Source organism: Esox lucius, chromosome 3 (genome assembly GCF_011004845.1).
Source record: "Esox lucius isolate fEsoLuc1 chromosome 3, fEsoLuc1.pri, whole genome shotgun sequence".
Taxonomy (NCBI): domain Eukaryota; kingdom Metazoa; phylum Chordata; class Actinopteri; order Esociformes; family Esocidae; genus Esox; species Esox lucius.
Genome location: NC_047571.1, coordinates 23,416,551 through 23,433,924, shown reverse-complemented (window position 1 = coordinate 23,433,924; position 17,374 = coordinate 23,416,551). Strand labels below are relative to the sequence as shown.

The window sequence follows — 17,374 nt, the reverse complement described above, 5'->3', positions numbered from 1 at the left end:
AAGTTTTTTTCCGGAGCTATATGTTATCTCTCTCATTCTCTCTCTCTCTCTCTCTCTGTTACTCTCTCTTTTTCTTTCTCTGTCTAGCTTGATGTCGGGGCTGGCAGCCCTGGATGCCAAGTGTTCCAGCCGCCTGGGCATCATGACCATCTCCTACTACCTGTGGACCACCTTTGTGGCAGTGGTGGTGGGCATCCTCATGGTTACCATCATCCACCCTGGAGGTGCTGCCCAGAAGGAGGACAGCGAGGACAGTGGCAAACCAATCATGAGCTCAGCTGATGCCCTGCTTGATCTCATTCGGTATATTATTTATCTTTAAGTTTCTTTAAGCTGTCACTGTTAAACCAATCAAATGTATTTACTTAACACATTTCATTGGAAGCTGGTATAACGGAAAGACTAAACTTAATTGGCATGATTTCATTATCAAAGAAACTTTCACACATATGGGTGATTATTAATCACAAAATTTATTAAGAGTTTTTTTTTTTTTTTATGGAACTCTTTTAATGCAACGCTAGTGATATTAATTGTTGAACCTATATCCTAAGTTGGAATAGCCTACAGTATGTCACAATTGCAATGGTAGGCAGTTGCATAGCCAAAGTAAGAATAATGTTTTATTAAATTCACAAAACAGTTTTCATGACAAACACATGAATCAAGCAAACAAACAAATATATAATTAGTTGGGGGAAAAAAACGAAAAGATTTCCACGGTGTTTGTATAGTCAAAGCAAAACGGCAGCGAGTTACATTTGACATGTAAGGGTTGAGTGAATCGACCAGATAAATGATTGTCTGCGTGGAAAAACGATAACGTTAAACAAATACATTCTTCTGAGATTTGAAATGGATCTATTCGAGGACCAGTAATTAGTTCCCATTCTAAAGCCCTACTCAGAATGCAGGCTTTTATGTCAATTGGATTTTTTGTGAAAGGACAGGTCATAGTAATAGAGTATAATCTGATTGGTGGATACATGCCATGTTTTATTCATTTGGACAGAATGAGTTCAACCTAACCTGTTAGGTCACTGCTTTGGATAAGATTTGTATTTGACAGATGTTGCCAATTTATTTATCCAGATTTTTGGAATGCCCCTCAGTTCTCTTCATCAGAATACATTTAAGACTGGCCTTCTCTGTCTCCCACCCCATAAGAATCCTCCTATATGTGGTTGAGATTACAGGTTCTATCGGTCTAGCCCTCTGGTACACTGCAAACCGTATTCCGTTCTGCATTTTGAACACGTAGGTAAATGTAAACAGAGTCTGTTGCAGCCAGGTGTTGTTAATGGTTGCCATTCACATGGACCACTTAGCGGCCTTGGTAGCTACTGAGGTGAGGCGGAAGGTCTCCAAAACCTTCTGTTTTCAGGATGGTCTGGTTTCATGGGGATTGTAATGGGTTTTCCGGAATGCCTAGCACAACCACGATGTTTGTGGGGAACACTAGAGATAGAGGAACACATAGACTTTAAATGTCCATGTGTTTGTGCATTCAAGAGTGGGTACATACCCACAATATGTGTGTTGATGGTAGCTGGTGGCGAGGGGCTTCCAGGTCCTAGTTTCACTTGAGATAAATTTGAAAGGATTGTTGGGAAATCATCTTGAAAAGAGTCTTGGGATAATTTGACCTTGATTGCACCACATTCCCTTAATCCTTTTAAGTGCACTACTTTTGACAAGGGCTCAGGAAAACCCATAGGGCTCTGGTCAAAATAAGTGCACTAAATAAATAGGGTACCACTTGATATGCAGCCCGTTTAGTGAATGACCCCTTAAAAAGGCTTCATATTTTACAAAAGGCACATTTTCGTTTATAAAGGCTAATTTGTTCTGATTTTCTTTAGCTGCAACAGCACTCCAACTAGAGGATGTCATGATGACCCATATGAACGCAACTGTTCAACTCTGTTTAACACTCGTGTAACAAACAACCAGATATCTCTGGTTCATCCTCCGTTCACCATCAACACTGAGAGGATTATGGCCTGGCTACAACGCGGCATCCCATGCCAGCATTTCAGCGTTAGCCCAGCCTTTTTCACATTTCAGATTTCGAATTGAATATGTTCTTTTCCCTAGTAAGAATATGTTACAAAATGTCTTTCTTACACCCAGCGAGGGTGCTGATGACAGGTGTGTTTAGGGTTTGACACAAGGACATGACAGACATGCTGAAAGCCATAGAGCCCCACTGAGTCTCAGGCAGTCAGTGGCCCACATTAGAGGTGAAGGGTCCTGAACCCCCTACAATCTCAGCCCTACCTACACACAGGTATTTCTCTGGGGAGGTATTATTATGCTTAACGGTTAAGAAACATTTACTATTCTGTTTAGTAATAAATAAACAGAATATAAAGTATGTTAACCTAGCGTTTATTTAGGTTTATATTTTTATTGTTTTAGCTTGTTTACGTTTTCCAGGGGAAACATCCATGCAGCTTCAATCAGCATAGGATAACTATGATTGTAATCACTTGGAATTCATGGGAAATTAAATCCGTTGTTAAATTTTTCTGAGTTTGGTGTTGTTTCATTTTAGATAACACCATTGTTTTGAACAATATACAGTAAATGGATAGAGCAGATGGTGTTATCAAACTGCAGTATATCCTGCCTGTGTATTTTGACTAGTGGCACTGCTGAATAAGACCCATGTGTGTTTTTGTGTCTGTAATTAGACAACTTTTAAGTATGAGGAAACCAAGAATTGGCAGTGAACCTGCTAGTTTCAAGTGGAACAACATCAGTGTGTGAATTATTCTATAGAAATACCAGCATTGTTAAAGCAGTTCATTAATAATAGCTATTTATATTGGTAAATACTTGATTTTACATTATGATGACTGGAAATGCATGTGAAACCAGTCATGGCAGGAAACTGAACATATATTATTTCTGAAGCTTTCATTGGAAACGCTGTGTTGTTGTTCAGATTGGTTATCAATAATCATAGTTTCTGAGAAAAAATATTAAAAAAATATTTAGTTGAACAATTTCATCTCAATTAAAGAGTGTGAGATCAAGCCAATAAACAGCAATTACATTTTGTAAAGCCTCATTCGCTATATCTAAGTTATCCAATAATTCCGGGTGGCACTGTACAGAAAAACAGCCACAGTGGGACAGATCTCATGAAAACGGTCACATAATACGCAAGAAGCTTCTTCTCATGTCCAATAATGAGCTGGGTAGTGTGTGAAGTCCTAAGACATGGAGTCAGCAAGACACTTGGCATTGGGCAGCTGGCAGAGACTGTCCTTCCCCACTTGTCACGTACAGCCAGGGAGGCTTGGTGTGGTCAGCTGGCTACGCGCCTCCCTAACTCCCTAACTCCCTCTCTCCCTCTCTCCCTCTCTCCCTTCTTTCTACGGAGTCTGTGAGGCAACCATCAGACGATGAAGCTTACGCTCCTCTTCTCCTCTCTAATCCTCCTCTTCCTCTCTTCCATTGGGGCTGAGTACCATATGTCAGAGACCTGGGTAAAGATGGCCTCGAGGCCTAGAGAGGTCAATGTGGCCTGACTTGGCTAAAGAGGCCCGGCTAATAAGGACTTAATGTGGCTAGAGAGACTGGCTAATGAGGTTCTGGCATCGCAAGAGGACCAGTCAATCAGGAAACCCTGTCTACAGAGCTTTGCTTTGACAAAAGTGTTTTTTAAATGGAAGCTCTTGCTGAAGACCCTGTAAGAGACTGTTCAGTGACCAAGCTGCAATAAGGCATAATTGATAGCTCCGGTAGCTGTTTTAAATACTGTAGGTAGAGGCAATGTGCTATATAAAGTGAGTCATCTTCAGCAATCAGGCAATATGGTGAAATCAGAGCTGCACCTGAGGATGATGAACCTGAGGATGATGACCCTGAGGATGAGGACAGCTTACATATTAAATTGTTTCTTATCTACTTATGAATAACTAAATAAATAATAATGAATAACGGTTGAAGCTCTGATCTGTGAGATGGGACACAATTGAGCATTAGAAAACGTCTAGCCACACAAAGGATTTTAAGTACATGGAAATGTTCAAAGCTTTCCCCACAGAAACCCATCAGCCAGCTAATTTAACACTTCTATATTCTTCCCATTCAGCAACATGTTTCCAGCTAACCTTGTCCAAGCTACATTCCAACAGGTGAGCTATACATCTTCACAGAACCAAAACAGAAAATGTAATCGCCTCTGTTGTAATATTATAAATAGATCTGAATGACAAAATTACATCATTTCTATAGATCTGTGTATGTTCGAAATACACACCAAATGTGTGTGTGGACACTGCAGTAATATCTGGTGATAGGTTACGTGTATATATACATCTGGTGATAGGTTACGTGTATATCTACATCTCCCTGTAGTACCGCACCAGGAGCATCCCCATCCTGAAGGCGCCTCCACCCACAGTGGCTTCTGCCCTGATGGAGAGCACCACCCGGAGGGTCTACATCTACGGCGTCCAGGACGACAACGGCACCGACATCCAGAACTTCTCCCTGGACCTGACGCCACCTCCCGACATCCAGATGCGCACGCTGCCGGGGACCAGTGAAGGCATGAACGTCCTAGGGATTGTCATCTTCTCCGCCACCATGGGTGAGTGACGTCAACGCCGACCTCTAACCCTCACGCCTTATGCGATCAGGTTAGACCGCAAAGGCGCACACACAAACGCTTTGTGTGTGTGTGTGTGTGAAGGCACAGCGTCAATGTTGTCTCAGTCTCACTGTGCGGATGATGTTGTTGGTCTCTCCAGGTATCATGCTGGGTAGAATGGGGCCTAATGGCAGTGCCCTGGTAAACTTCTGTCAGAGTCTAAACGAAGCTGTCTTGAAGATTGTCGCCATAGTGATCTGGTAAGATCTGTAACTTTCAAGGAGAGCAACCAAACGAAGCTCTGTGGATTCTCAAAGACATTCTATTCAAAAACATGCTTTGTGTGTGATGTGTGTGAGAAAGTCAACGTCTTAAAGAAAATATTCCAAAACGAATGTATTGAAATTAAGCAAAACCTGTCAACTGTAATCAATTATCTCGGCCGCAGGTACTTCCCGTTTGGCATAGTGTTCCTTGTGGCCGGTAAGATCCTGGAAATGGACGACCCGTCGGCCATGGGGAAGAAGCTGGGGTTCTATGCCATCACCGTGGTAATGGGACTGGTGGTCCATGGCCTCTTCATCCTACCGGCAATGTACTTCTTCATCACCAAGAAGAGCCCTATTGTCTACATCAGAGGCATCCTGCAGGCCTTGCTCATCTCCCTGGCAACCTCCTCAAGGTAATTAACAAGGAGGATACTGTCAAACACAGCTCAGACCACAGCGCTGACCACAGCTCAGGAAAAAATTTGAGGAAATATTATTTTTCTGCACTTAGTCCCTATAGAAGGAACATCCTCACTTCATTGTACGTTGGTCTTTTAAGGCTGATGAGGAAAAAGCCCTATCTGCTGCACTTAGTTACCATAGTAGCAACCTCCTCGCTCCATTGTAGGTCGTTTTGTACACATACCACTACAACCAGATTGACAATATGGTAAGCAAATGCAGCAACCATTATTTTCCTCCACTGCTTTCAAAGACTCCATCTTCTACAAGAACATTTGTTGAGCCACATCACCTTAATTATCAAGAGTGTTTTGACATCCTTTTTCCCTGGCTATTCCATCGTATGCCATTCAGCTTGCTCAGATCTCATTGTTGATAGATATATTTATTTAAATGCTCGAAATGTTCTAATCACAAGATCTCTGTGTTTTGAAATATATAAAATGGTTTAAAAAGTCATTAATATTTAACTGCAAAAAAAAATCATAAAGTCTTCAGTAATTTTAAATAATATTTATTTCAAAATGTCTGGAGATTTTGTCCACTTTGTCAGAAGTCTCTAAGCTTATTAATGCAACAGTTATAAGCAGGATCAGCTACAGTGGATATAAAAAGTCTACACCCCTGTTAAAATGCCAGGTTATTGTGATGTAAAAGAATGAGACAAAGATAAATCATTTCAGAACTATTTCCACCTTTAATGTGACCTATAATGTGAACAATTCAATTGAAAAACTAACTGAAATCTTGGAGGGGGAAAAATAAAAAACTCCCAACAGCCTGTTTCCATAAGTGTGCACACCCTTAAATTAATACTTTGTTGAAGCACCTTTTGATTTTATTACAGTACTCAGTCTTTTTGGGTAGGAGTCTATTAGCATGGCACATCTTGATGTGGCAATATTTGCCCACTCTTCTTTGCAAAAGCGCTCCAAATCTGTCAGATTGCGAGGACATCTCCTGTGCACAGTCCTCTTCAAATCACCCCACAGATCTTCAATTGGATTCAGGTCTGGGCTCTGGCTGGGCAATTCCAAAATGTTAATCTTTTTCTGGTGAAGCCATGCTTTTGTGGATTTGGATGTGCGCTTTCAGTCGTTGTCATGCTGAAAGGTGAACTTCATCTTTCTAATGGACGCCTGAAGGTTTTGTGCCAGAATTGCCTGATTTTTGGAACTGTTCATAATTCCCTCCACCCTGACTAAGGCCCTGGTTCCAACTGAAGAAAAACAGCCCTAAACCATGATACTGCCACCACCATGCTTCACTGTGGGTATGGTGTTTTTTGGTTGACGTGCAGTGTTGTTTTTGCACCAAACATACCTTTTGGAATTATGGCCAAAAAGTTCAACTTTGGTTTCATCAGAACATAATACATTTTCCCACATGCTTTTGGGGGACTTGATGTTTGTTTGTGCAAACTTCAGCCGATCTTGGATGTTTTTCTTTGAAAGAAAAGGCTTTCGTCTTGCCACCCTACCCAATAGCCCATTCATATGAAAAATACAGGAGATTGTTATCACATGTAGCACACAGCCAGTACTTGCCAGAAATCCCTGCAGTTCCTTTAATGTTGCTGTAGGCCTCTTGGAAGCCTCCCTGACCAGTCTTCTTCTCGTCTTTTCATAAATTTTGGAGGGACGTGCAGTTCTTGGTAATGTCTCTGTTGTGCCATATTTTCTCCACTTGATGATTACTGTCTTCACTGTGTTCCATGATATATATGTAATGCTTTAGAAATTCGTTTGTACCCTTCTCCTGACTGATATCTTTCAACAATGAGATCCCTTTGATGCTTTGGAAGCTCTCTACAGACCATGGTTTTTGCTCTGAGATGCAACTAAGAAAATGTCAGGAAAATCCTACCAGAATAGCTGAACTTTATGTGTGATTAATCAGAGTCACTTTAAATGATGGCAGATGTGTAATGACTTCTATTTAACATGAGTTTGAATGATTGGTTAATTCTGAACACAGCCACATCTCCAGTTATAAGAGGGTGTGCACACTTATGCAACCAGGTTATTGTAAGGGTTTTATTTAAAATGTTTCCCCCTCAAAGATTTCAGTTTGTTTTTCAATTGATTCGTTCACATTATAAGTGGAAAAAGTTCTGACACGATTTATCTTTGTCTCATTCTTTTACATCACAAAAACTTGGCATTTTAACAGGGTGTGTAGACTTTTAATATCCACTTTATATACCTTCTTCAACTCCTCCTTATATATTTCAACAAGGCCACTCAGTCTGTTGCATTTGATATAAATCCATCTCCCTGACAGATAAAGATTTAGTATGAATTTGGGATCAAATATGTTTGTTTAAATTAGATTTTAGTCACAAAGCTACTATAAATAGTTTGTTAACTAAGTTTTGACTGAACTCAGAAAACACTATGTTTTATTTGGGATTTTTCACACTAATAATAATTTAAATGTTTCAGTTGTTGATATTAAACAGTATTAACAGCCTCTTTTCATTATGTTGTCAACTGGCTTATCAACTCTATCAGAGGCGTCTGAATGTTTTGACAGGAGCCCATTATGAAATTATATTTTGACCACTATTCTACAACATACAGTACCATTCAAAACTTTGGGGTCACAGAATGTCTGTGTTTTCTTAAGAATGACTGCATACAATTCATTGAAAGTATTTCAGACTGAGCAAATTTTGTTGCAAATTTCAAAAATATAAAAGTGGTCCTTCCCTGCACCGAACCCACTTTCAGGATATGCACCATACAATCCTGTCTCGCCAATATGACCTACGGTCATTCTGACAGCATGTCCACACATCACAAATCTAAATCATCATCTCCTCCAGCTCTGCCACGCTGCCTATCACCTTCAAGTGCCTCCTGGAAAACAACCACATCGATCGCCGCATCATCCGCTTTGTGCTCCCCGTGGGCGCCACGATCAACATGGATGGGACGGCGCTCTATGAAGCCGTGGCAGCCATATTCATCGCCCAGGTCAACAACTATGAGCTGGACTTTGGTCAGATCATAACCATCAGGTATGTAGCCTGGACATTATTAGACAGGTTCAATGAAATAAGAAAATGATATTTCTTCATAATGTATTTTAGTACAATCGGATTAAACACTGGCCTTCAATTGAAAAGGGATTCAAGCACCGCCAAAGTACAACCTGACTAATCGAACATGTAGAAAGTAGTCATGACTACAACAAGTAGAAAGTAGTCATGACTACAACATGTGAAAGTAGTCATGACTACAACACGTGAAAGTAGTCATGACTACAACATGTGAAAGTAGTCATGACTACAACATGTAGAAAGTAATCATGACTACAACATGCGAATGTAGTCATGACTACAACATGTGCTGTCAGAAAAAGTGGTTGTAGTGAAAGCTCTGATTACTGGAATAGAACTCCCTGAAATGTCACGTGGTTAAACGTGCACGGAACGATCATGCTGGTTGCTAGTTCATCCGCTGACGTGTATTCCTAATGTGGTAACATTACATAGGCATCCACACCCACGTTGAGCATATGGGGAACTTTGTCCAAAATAGTGCCACGGGTACAACCAATACGGCTTTGCGGTTTGTGAAACACAGAAGTTAATCTGGTGTTACAGTTTTTACGATGAATTAATGAATATTATGAGATTATACTGAATCCAACACTTACATAGATAAACACAAATATTACATGGGACTCGACCACAGCCTACTTCACAATGATCTACCCTCTAAAATAAGTCAGTCTATCAGAGGTTATTACCTAGCACCGACAGTGGCGACAGACAGACAGTCAGAAAGCCGGAGAGGTCATTCAGTTAGACAGGCGATCAGACAGTCAGAAAGCCAGAGAGGTCATTCAGTTAGACAGGCGATCAGACAGTCAGACAGCCAGAGAGGTCATTCAGTTAGACAGGCGATCAGACAGTCAGACAGACCTTAATTTCCCTGAAGACCTGTGGTGTAAAATGGCCTTGCACTCCCCTGATTTAATGACATGTTAAACTGTAATAACATTAAGCAGACCTACAGTATCCTGTACTCTTCTGCTTTCCAAATGGCACACTATTCCATATATAGTGCACACTCAGGGCTCTAGTCAAAATCTATGCACTATTTAATAGGGAGTAGAGTGCTATTTAGGCCATAAGCTGTCTGTGGCCAGGCAGGCAGTAATCTGCTGGCAGTAAGACTCATATGACCTGTATTACTCAGCTCTGTTGTCACGGCAGAGTTGTCAGAGTTTAATATTATTTGGTTGTGTCCTGTGGTGTCTGGCTGTTGGTAGCACAGCACCAGTCCATCGCTAGTGGCTCCCAGGCAACAGGGATGGCTATTGGTTACTCATTAAATGTAATCTGTTACAGTTGCAATTACCGTTCCAAAATTGTAATCAGTAATATAATATTACTTCGTTACTTTAGCATTACTTTCCCTTTACAATACATTAGAACAAAAAATGGAATATGTTAGATGTTCAATATTAACTGAATGACATTAGCAGGAGCAGTCAGTGTTACAGCTGGCCATAAATAGGTTTTGCATTTTGGGCCTGCCTTATGTTTCAAACCCTTTGTTTTCTACATCAACAGTAATATGATTGGATGTATTAGCCTGCTAGGGGATTAGTCCAGGCGTCCTGTGTTGGGCGGTGTAATTACAGCACCATCCAGGTTTGGTTGGTTAGTATTTGAATATGGTCTCCTTGCCACTTCTCGCTCTAGCTTCTCATTACAGCGGCTTGGGCACCTGTGAACTTAGGCGAGATAGATGGCTGGAGACCATTATGGATTCTGGTCAAGACTTACTAGGAGAGCAGCTGTGGTATTTACATTATCATAGGTAAAAGACGGTGGCATCCGTATCTCACCCTAAATTAATTCCAAATTGCACCCTATTCCCTATTTAGTGCACTACTTCAAACCAGAGCCTTATAGGCGCACTATAGGGAATATGGTGCCATCTGAGGGACATATATGGTCTAAGATACAGTCATGTTAGGCATTGTAATTTGGCATAATGTGGGAGGTGTAGGACTGTGCAGACCTGTAATCCTATCAAGGTCACTGATGTCATTTCCACTCATTTCCAGTATCACAGCCACAGCTGCCAGTATAGGCGCAGCTGGGATTCCGCAGGCCGGACTGGTCACCATGGTGATTGTGCTAACCTCGGTGGGCCTGCCCACTGATGACATCACTCTCATCATTGCTGTGGATTGGGCGTTGTAAGTGCATTGCATTACACTGTTGTTTGGTCTTCACCTTCAGGTAACAACATTGACAACATTTTGGTATATTTGTGTGGATAAAGTGATGCCAGAAAGTTATTAATGTTGGAATTAGAAAGATACTGAGACCATTTAACACATTAAAGGCTAAGAAAGACTTAATATGCCTCAACCCCTGTGTAATGTAGTTCAAAAGAGCTTCCCAACACCTCCAACGCAGCTGAACCTCCATTTTGTGTTTCAGGGACCGTTTCAGAACGATGGTTAACGTGATGGGAGACGCCTTGGCCACAGGGATAATGGCTCATATCTGTAGAAAAGACTTTGTCAAGGAGGGCGAGCAGGTGAGAAAATGCTCTTTCAATTCCTGGCATGACAACTATAATGTTACAACAGTTTAACAAGTTGACCAAGCTTAGGAAGGTTCCACTCAGAATGTTTAATTTCTTTTGAGAAGAGTAAGTTGACTGTCTTTTGGAATTTGAAAGAATAGCTGGGTAGAATTTGATTGTTTGTAGCCCATTAATTAAAATACCTAAGCATTTGTGTACTATATTTCCCAACCTTTCTGTTGAAAACCGATACTAGTTTCCTCTCAATCCATTTATCTATTCTTTCCAACTTTGCTTTCATAAATAGCATTTTTCAATACTGATAAATTCTTACCGACAAATACTGACAATTCTTGCTGACAATTCTATCAGTCATCTTTGTCTTACTGCTCACTACACCATACAGCCTGTCATCCTATTAACGTGAATCACCCTTATGTTTGAAATATTCGGATGAATACAAACATGTCAAGCCATCTTCTCAGTCTGACATTGGTATTCAATGCACAGTTCTTCCTCCCCGTTTTTCTTTGAAAGCTCTGTGGGCGTGTTGACGGATTCAGATGCGTCATACAGTTGAGATATACTCTATGTTTGCTTGATGAGAATTACCTTCTTACTCCAATATCTATAAGCTTGTCCATTATATTTGCATCCCATCTCACTCCCCTAAGCCTGATTAGTTTCCTCATTCTTCTGACACAACACACGTAGAACAGGTGCTCCAAGGGTCATTCAGTTGTTCTGCATGGAATCTGTTTGGCATGAGCACCATCTCAATGATCAGTTTCTGCTAGATTAATGAGTGGTCTGTCAATACATGTTGTTATAAGATAGAAGAGCATTAAAATAAAGCTTAAATCAAAACTCATATGTAAGTGAGTGCCGGCTGTTTATAATTTTCGGTTCTACTATACTAACAGCTAATAGTGTTTAGACACTAAACCGACAGTGGGCCTAACTGGCTTCAGCAACTCACAGATTGATTCCTCCTCCTACCCCTTGGTGTCCCCGACTCCCTTCAGGCGCCTCTGATCTGCGAGACCAAGCCCATGATCAGCATCCAGCAGATGATGACGTACCAGAAGAACGGCGGGTACCAGCCCCCTCCCTGTGGCCCGGGGGGGCCGGACGTGGCTCGCCTCATGCAGCTGGAGGAGGGGATACGGCCGGAGCAGAGGAAGAGGAGCCCACACACCCCGCAACACAAGAGAGAGCACAAGGATAAGGACCACTGCTCCATCGACATGAACGGCCTGGAGACCAACGTATAGAGGCAGCCCGCCAGGAGCAGCGTGACCAGAGGCTGCCTCCTCATTCTCGACACCTCCCTCAAAGAGAGCACACTGCCGCCCCCCCCCCCCCCCCCCAGCCAATGCCATCACCAAGGCTCTTAACACCGTGGCAAAGGCTGTGCCAAACTTTGGTTAGAGTGTGGAGAATCTGGATGCAGCCAAAACCATAGCTTCGGGGGAAAGGAGTGGACTGATTGACTGATGGTCTGCACCAGAGCTGGGGACAACCAGAACCCGACGCTTGCAGGCACACAATGGCACACTGTGGATGCAAGACAGACAACCAGAAAGACGATTTTCTACATTATTTATATTATGCCCCGGTATAATTACATATGTGCGTGTATATTTCTCAGATTTATTTCACGAGCCAGCAAAGTTACATGCTGGAAGACATTTTATACAATGATGAGGCATTCAATGACATGAGACATTCTATACAATGTGGAAACCTTTATGATTAAGATCAGGAGTCAGAAGGGATGAAGAAGAACCTTTAGAGGGCCTTCCATCTTCAGCTTAGATGATCAACAATGGACTGTGAGCCTCTCTTGAGCAGATGAGAATGTGACAAAACTATCCTCAAATAGACAATGCTTGTGGACTGTGGTATAAAGTGCTCATTGGTTTTTGAAAATGTTAATACAAAATGTAATCATTCTTTGTTTTGGGGGGGTTCTTGTGGATTTTCTAAATGTTTTTATCATTCAGCTGTCTTTTCAAACAACATAATCACACTAACAAAATGTTGCCTCAAAACCCACTCACAGGGTTATGGACATTATAGACTCATTTGGTAGTCTCGTTCACTTGTCAGGTTACTCTCCCAATCATAATTTGAGGTTACTCCCAAAACATTTAATCTAAAAAAAAATCTAGACTTTATCCCCAGATCTGCAACCAAGATACATATCTAAATGTTTTCTATTATTTATTACATGGTTGGTCGATTTACACTGCCAGTTAGGCAGACATTTCTATCAATATATAAAAGCTATTTTCAGTCAAAAGAGAGTAAAAAAGCTTTTCTTCCTCAGCGAGCTGAGTCATATAGCTTCATTCTCACAGTCACAGATTTAAACCTTTTGGTACCTTTTCATCCTAATTCCCTCTTTGCCTTTTGATCCCCTTATAATCAGGGTAGTACAATTCTGCCCCATAACGACTGGCAAAATGTAGATGACTGTGTACCAAATGGCCGCCTATTCCCTATACAGTGCCCTTTAAAAAGATAGGGGACAGGATGCCATTTTTAATGCATCAGTGATAGAGGTAGCAACAGTATGTGTCAGAGCCATAATGCTTAAGTAGGCTAGCCCTTGTTGGACTATTTCTAGTGTCAAGTTCTTTGCACCCACAGTACCCCCTCTTTGCCTTAAAGTACAAAGGAGAAGCATGGGGGAGATATACAGGGAAACAACATCCAGGTCAACCCCAAGTCATATGGGCGAACCACACATACATTCATGACAACAGCAGCAAACTGCAGAACAACAACCACAAGCAATACTGCGGACTTCACTTCATATGTGTATGATAATACGTGCTGTACATATATTTATTTTTAAATGAATTAGTAGTTTGTAAAAAATAAATAAAATAAAAAGATTCAACAGGCGCCATATGCAGTATGTTATGAAGTTAACATAATTATTCATTGTTAAATTCTAGTCAACTTGCTCAAAATGTAACCCCATTTACTGTAACAATACACAACTGAAAATATATTGTAAGAAAACACAAATACACATTTTATTTAACTATTTTGTGTATGTTTTTATGATGTCTAATGAGTTCTTATTTGAAATTGGTAGTTTTGAAATGGCAGTTGGATTTACATTTTTTATTTCCTTGTTATTGCGAAGTACATATTTGGCAACTTATGAATCAAAAGAGTACAAATTAGAACCAGAAACCATGCAATGTATTTAAATGCTCCTCTCAAACATTGAAAAGTTACAAAGGTTCAAAAACCAAATGGTTAACGTCTTAGAGGTCCATACACAGATTAAGCCTAGGTCAGGACTAAAAATAAATCCCTGTGGAGATTTTCCATCAAGCTTGGTTATGAGTCCATGACCGAGCATAATCAGTCTCTGGGAAAATATTGAATAAAGAACTCAATGTTACCTCAAAGACAAAATTAACATAATATCACTTAAATGGTTGATGTACACGCCCCGCGGTTTTCAATATCTATAATATGATACATTAGATACAACTAGCTATTACGGTGGCAAAAATCCAAAAAATCCATCTCTTCCAAGTGAGCCAGACATGGGCTATGGCCTCATCAGGTGAATACAGTTCCCATACTGTAGCAGTCCTAGTACCTCCTAGATAGCACTGTATTCCCTCTGAACTGCACTATGGGGCATTACCCATAGCGCCCTCGTCAAAAGTAGTGTGCTATATAAGGAATAGTGTGTTTGTTGAGAAGCAGTCGGGGCACTGCCACACAGGCACTCAGCAGTATTTTAGAGATTCCCCTGTCTTAACACCAGCCGCCCTGCTTGTCTGTTTCCAGATGTCGGTTGTCGTCATTTAGCAGTCGCTCTTATCCAGAGCCACTTACAGTTAGTACATATATCTTAATGCGAAAAGCACACAACCAGTAACAGTAACTACACTTTACTCAATGAAGTAGCTATTAGCAAAGTCTGCCCTGGGGGGAGGATATGGAAGGATGGACTAAGCGGTCACTAAGCCAGGCCACACGGCCATCGCAGCAGCTAAATGCACCAGTTGGCATGGCTGGATGGTGGGAGGGGTGGAGGGATTAAAAGACTAGGCTGTATCTGGCACAAAGTGTGGCCCAGTGAGATTGAGGGTGGAGCCAAAAGGAACAGGTCTGGGGCGGCTTTAATACAAAATAAAACCACTAACACAATTTCAAAACATAGCCATAACTGTAATAAATGGACTGTTTTAGACTAGGCCTGAATTTGCTTTAGACTGTTCACAGTTGTCGCCCTCATTTTGTCACCCTAACCTTCCAAAAACACTGCACATTAGCAAGAGGTAAGAGTGTCTCTTACTGGATATTGTGATCAGTAACCAAAAGGTTGCTAGAGTGAATATGAAAATGTATAACTACACTGCTCAAATCTATTTTAGGGAACAGGTAATCATCACAGTATAACACCAAGTAAATTAAACTTCAGGGACATCAATCTATCCAGTTAGGGATTGTGAATCAATGTCAACAGCAAGACAACCCCAAAAAAAGGGAATGGTTTTGCAGGTGTTGGCCACAGACAACTGCTCTCTCCTTATCCTTCCTGACTGATTCTTCTCTAGTTTTACATTTTGCTAGTGTCCTTGTCACTACTGGTAGCATGAGGCGGTACCTGCAGACCATTCAGGTTGCACAGGTAGTCCAGCTCCTCCAGGATGGCACATCAATACGTGCTGTCGCAAGGTTTGTTGTGTCTCCCAGTACAGTCGCAAGAGCATGGAGGAGATACCAGGAGATGGGCTGTTACAAGAGGAGAGCTGGACAGGTCATCAACCCAACAACAAGACTGGTACCTGCTCCTTTGCGTGAGGAGGAACAGGAGCACTGCCAGAGCCAACCAAATGACATCCAGCGGGCCACTGGTGTGCATGTTTTTGACAAAACAGTCAGAAACAGACTGCATCAGGGTGGCATGAGGGCCCAAAGTCCTCTAGTGGGACCTGTGCTCACAGCCCAGCACTGTGCAGCTCCATTGGCATTCGCCAGAGAACCAGAATTGGCAGGTCTGTCATTGGCGTCCTTAACAATGGTGACCTAGTCAGGGAATGCCAAACTTTTCCACCAAGCACCCATTTTTACATTTGATACATTTTGCAAAATGTACCCCTCAGGAAAGGTGCAGAGCCCACCCAGGAAGCTCAGGCACCCCGTCTTAGGGGAGCATCCCCTGATTTGAAAATCCCTGAACTAGATCAGCAATAATAAGGTGTTTGGCAAGGTATAAAGAATATTTCAATGGCGAATATTTGGTAAGTCACACTCAGATTCACTAAACCTTTCAGCACCGACTTTCTGTCATTAACTTATTTTTCCTGACAAATCTGACAACTTTCTTGCAGCTGTCCACATATTGGCTGTGAGTGGTGAGTTTTTGGGCCACTTCAAATTGCATTGCGGACACCCTGACAAATATGAACCTATATATGTCAGTGTGATATGCTGTTGCTGACTACAAGGCACAGACACAGTGCCAGGCTAATGCCTGAGTTAGCAAGCTGTGGAGAATGCCTGAGAAGTGTGTGTGTCTTGCGCACAGTGTGAGCAGCAATCAGTGCAGGCCTCAACTCACGCTGTGACAAACATGCAACCAATTTGTTTGCCAGGTGAGTCTGTAGAGCCACATTTTATTTTGATAGTTTGTTGTGCACAGGCATTTTTCATGTCATTCACTGACAGATTTTAGAGAGCTGTTGGTAGCCAACTTGTCTAGCTATACATATATAATAATTACTGGTCACCTATGCTTAAACACCTAGTCTTAATAATTACTGGTCACCTAGGCCTTACTTAAAAGTAGATCAGTACTGAATGCAGATATCATTTTGTAATTTCTAAATTGTGAAACTACTGTACTAGGTACACAAATATCCTAAAATAAAAACTGAGAATCAATACTTTACCAAACAAAATCCCATCTTTTGGAGTAAAAAAGGGAAAGAAAAAGAAAATGTTTACTGTCCCAATCAGAGGGTATTCAGAGGGTATGGTATGTCGACCTTACGGAAATCATCTATAAAGCAGCAAAATCTCCTCTGCGTCCTAAGGCAAAATGTGTAGAATTTAAGGAAATTACTTTTACAAAATCCAATTGTCCTCTACACCAAGAGGAGTGTGAACATTTTGGGGTCCTAATGGTTGCATTGTTGAGGTTTTGTTATATGCTGATAATTGAAAGTGTAAACCTGGATCTAACAAATTTGTGATTGGCCAAATTCAAAGAGCAGTGAGGTACCCCAGCCATACAGAAGCTCTCTTTGAATGAATGGAGTACACCAGGCCTTATGAACCTCAGCAATGAATCAAACAGGCATCAACAACAGCGCCTAATCTCTCAGGTTGAATTCCAAACAGGGCCCTAATACCACAATACTGGACTACATCTACCCAGAACCCTATGAGCATGGGTAAACGTTTTGCACAAGAAAGCAACTAATTACATGTAATCAGTC

At 41.3% G+C, this 17,374-nt stretch overlaps 1 protein-coding gene across 3 annotated transcripts in view; it reads left to right on the top strand.

Annotated features, from left to right (window-relative positions):
- Nucleotides 1–13,950, top strand: part of slc1a7a (solute carrier family 1 member 7a) — a 30,845-nt gene extending 16,895 nt beyond the window's left edge. For all 3 annotated transcript variants that reach the window (XM_010891513.5, XM_034291592.1, XM_020043920.3), the window contains 9 exons: nt 88–303; nt 4,106–4,148; nt 4,372–4,606; nt 4,767–4,866; nt 5,055–5,288; nt 8,165–8,359; nt 10,423–10,557; nt 10,805–10,904; nt 11,918–13,950. In XM_010891513.5, coding sequence (XP_010889815.1) covers nt 88–303; nt 4,106–4,148; nt 4,372–4,606; nt 4,767–4,866; nt 5,055–5,288; nt 8,165–8,359; nt 10,423–10,557; nt 10,805–10,904; nt 11,918–12,166 — 1,507 coding nt within the window. In that variant the 3' untranslated portion in view covers nt 12,167–13,950. The remainder of the gene's footprint in view (nt 1–87; nt 304–4,105; nt 4,149–4,371; nt 4,607–4,766; nt 4,867–5,054; nt 5,289–8,164; nt 8,360–10,422; nt 10,558–10,804; nt 10,905–11,917) is intronic.
- Nucleotides 13,951–17,374: the final 3,424 nt, after the last annotated feature.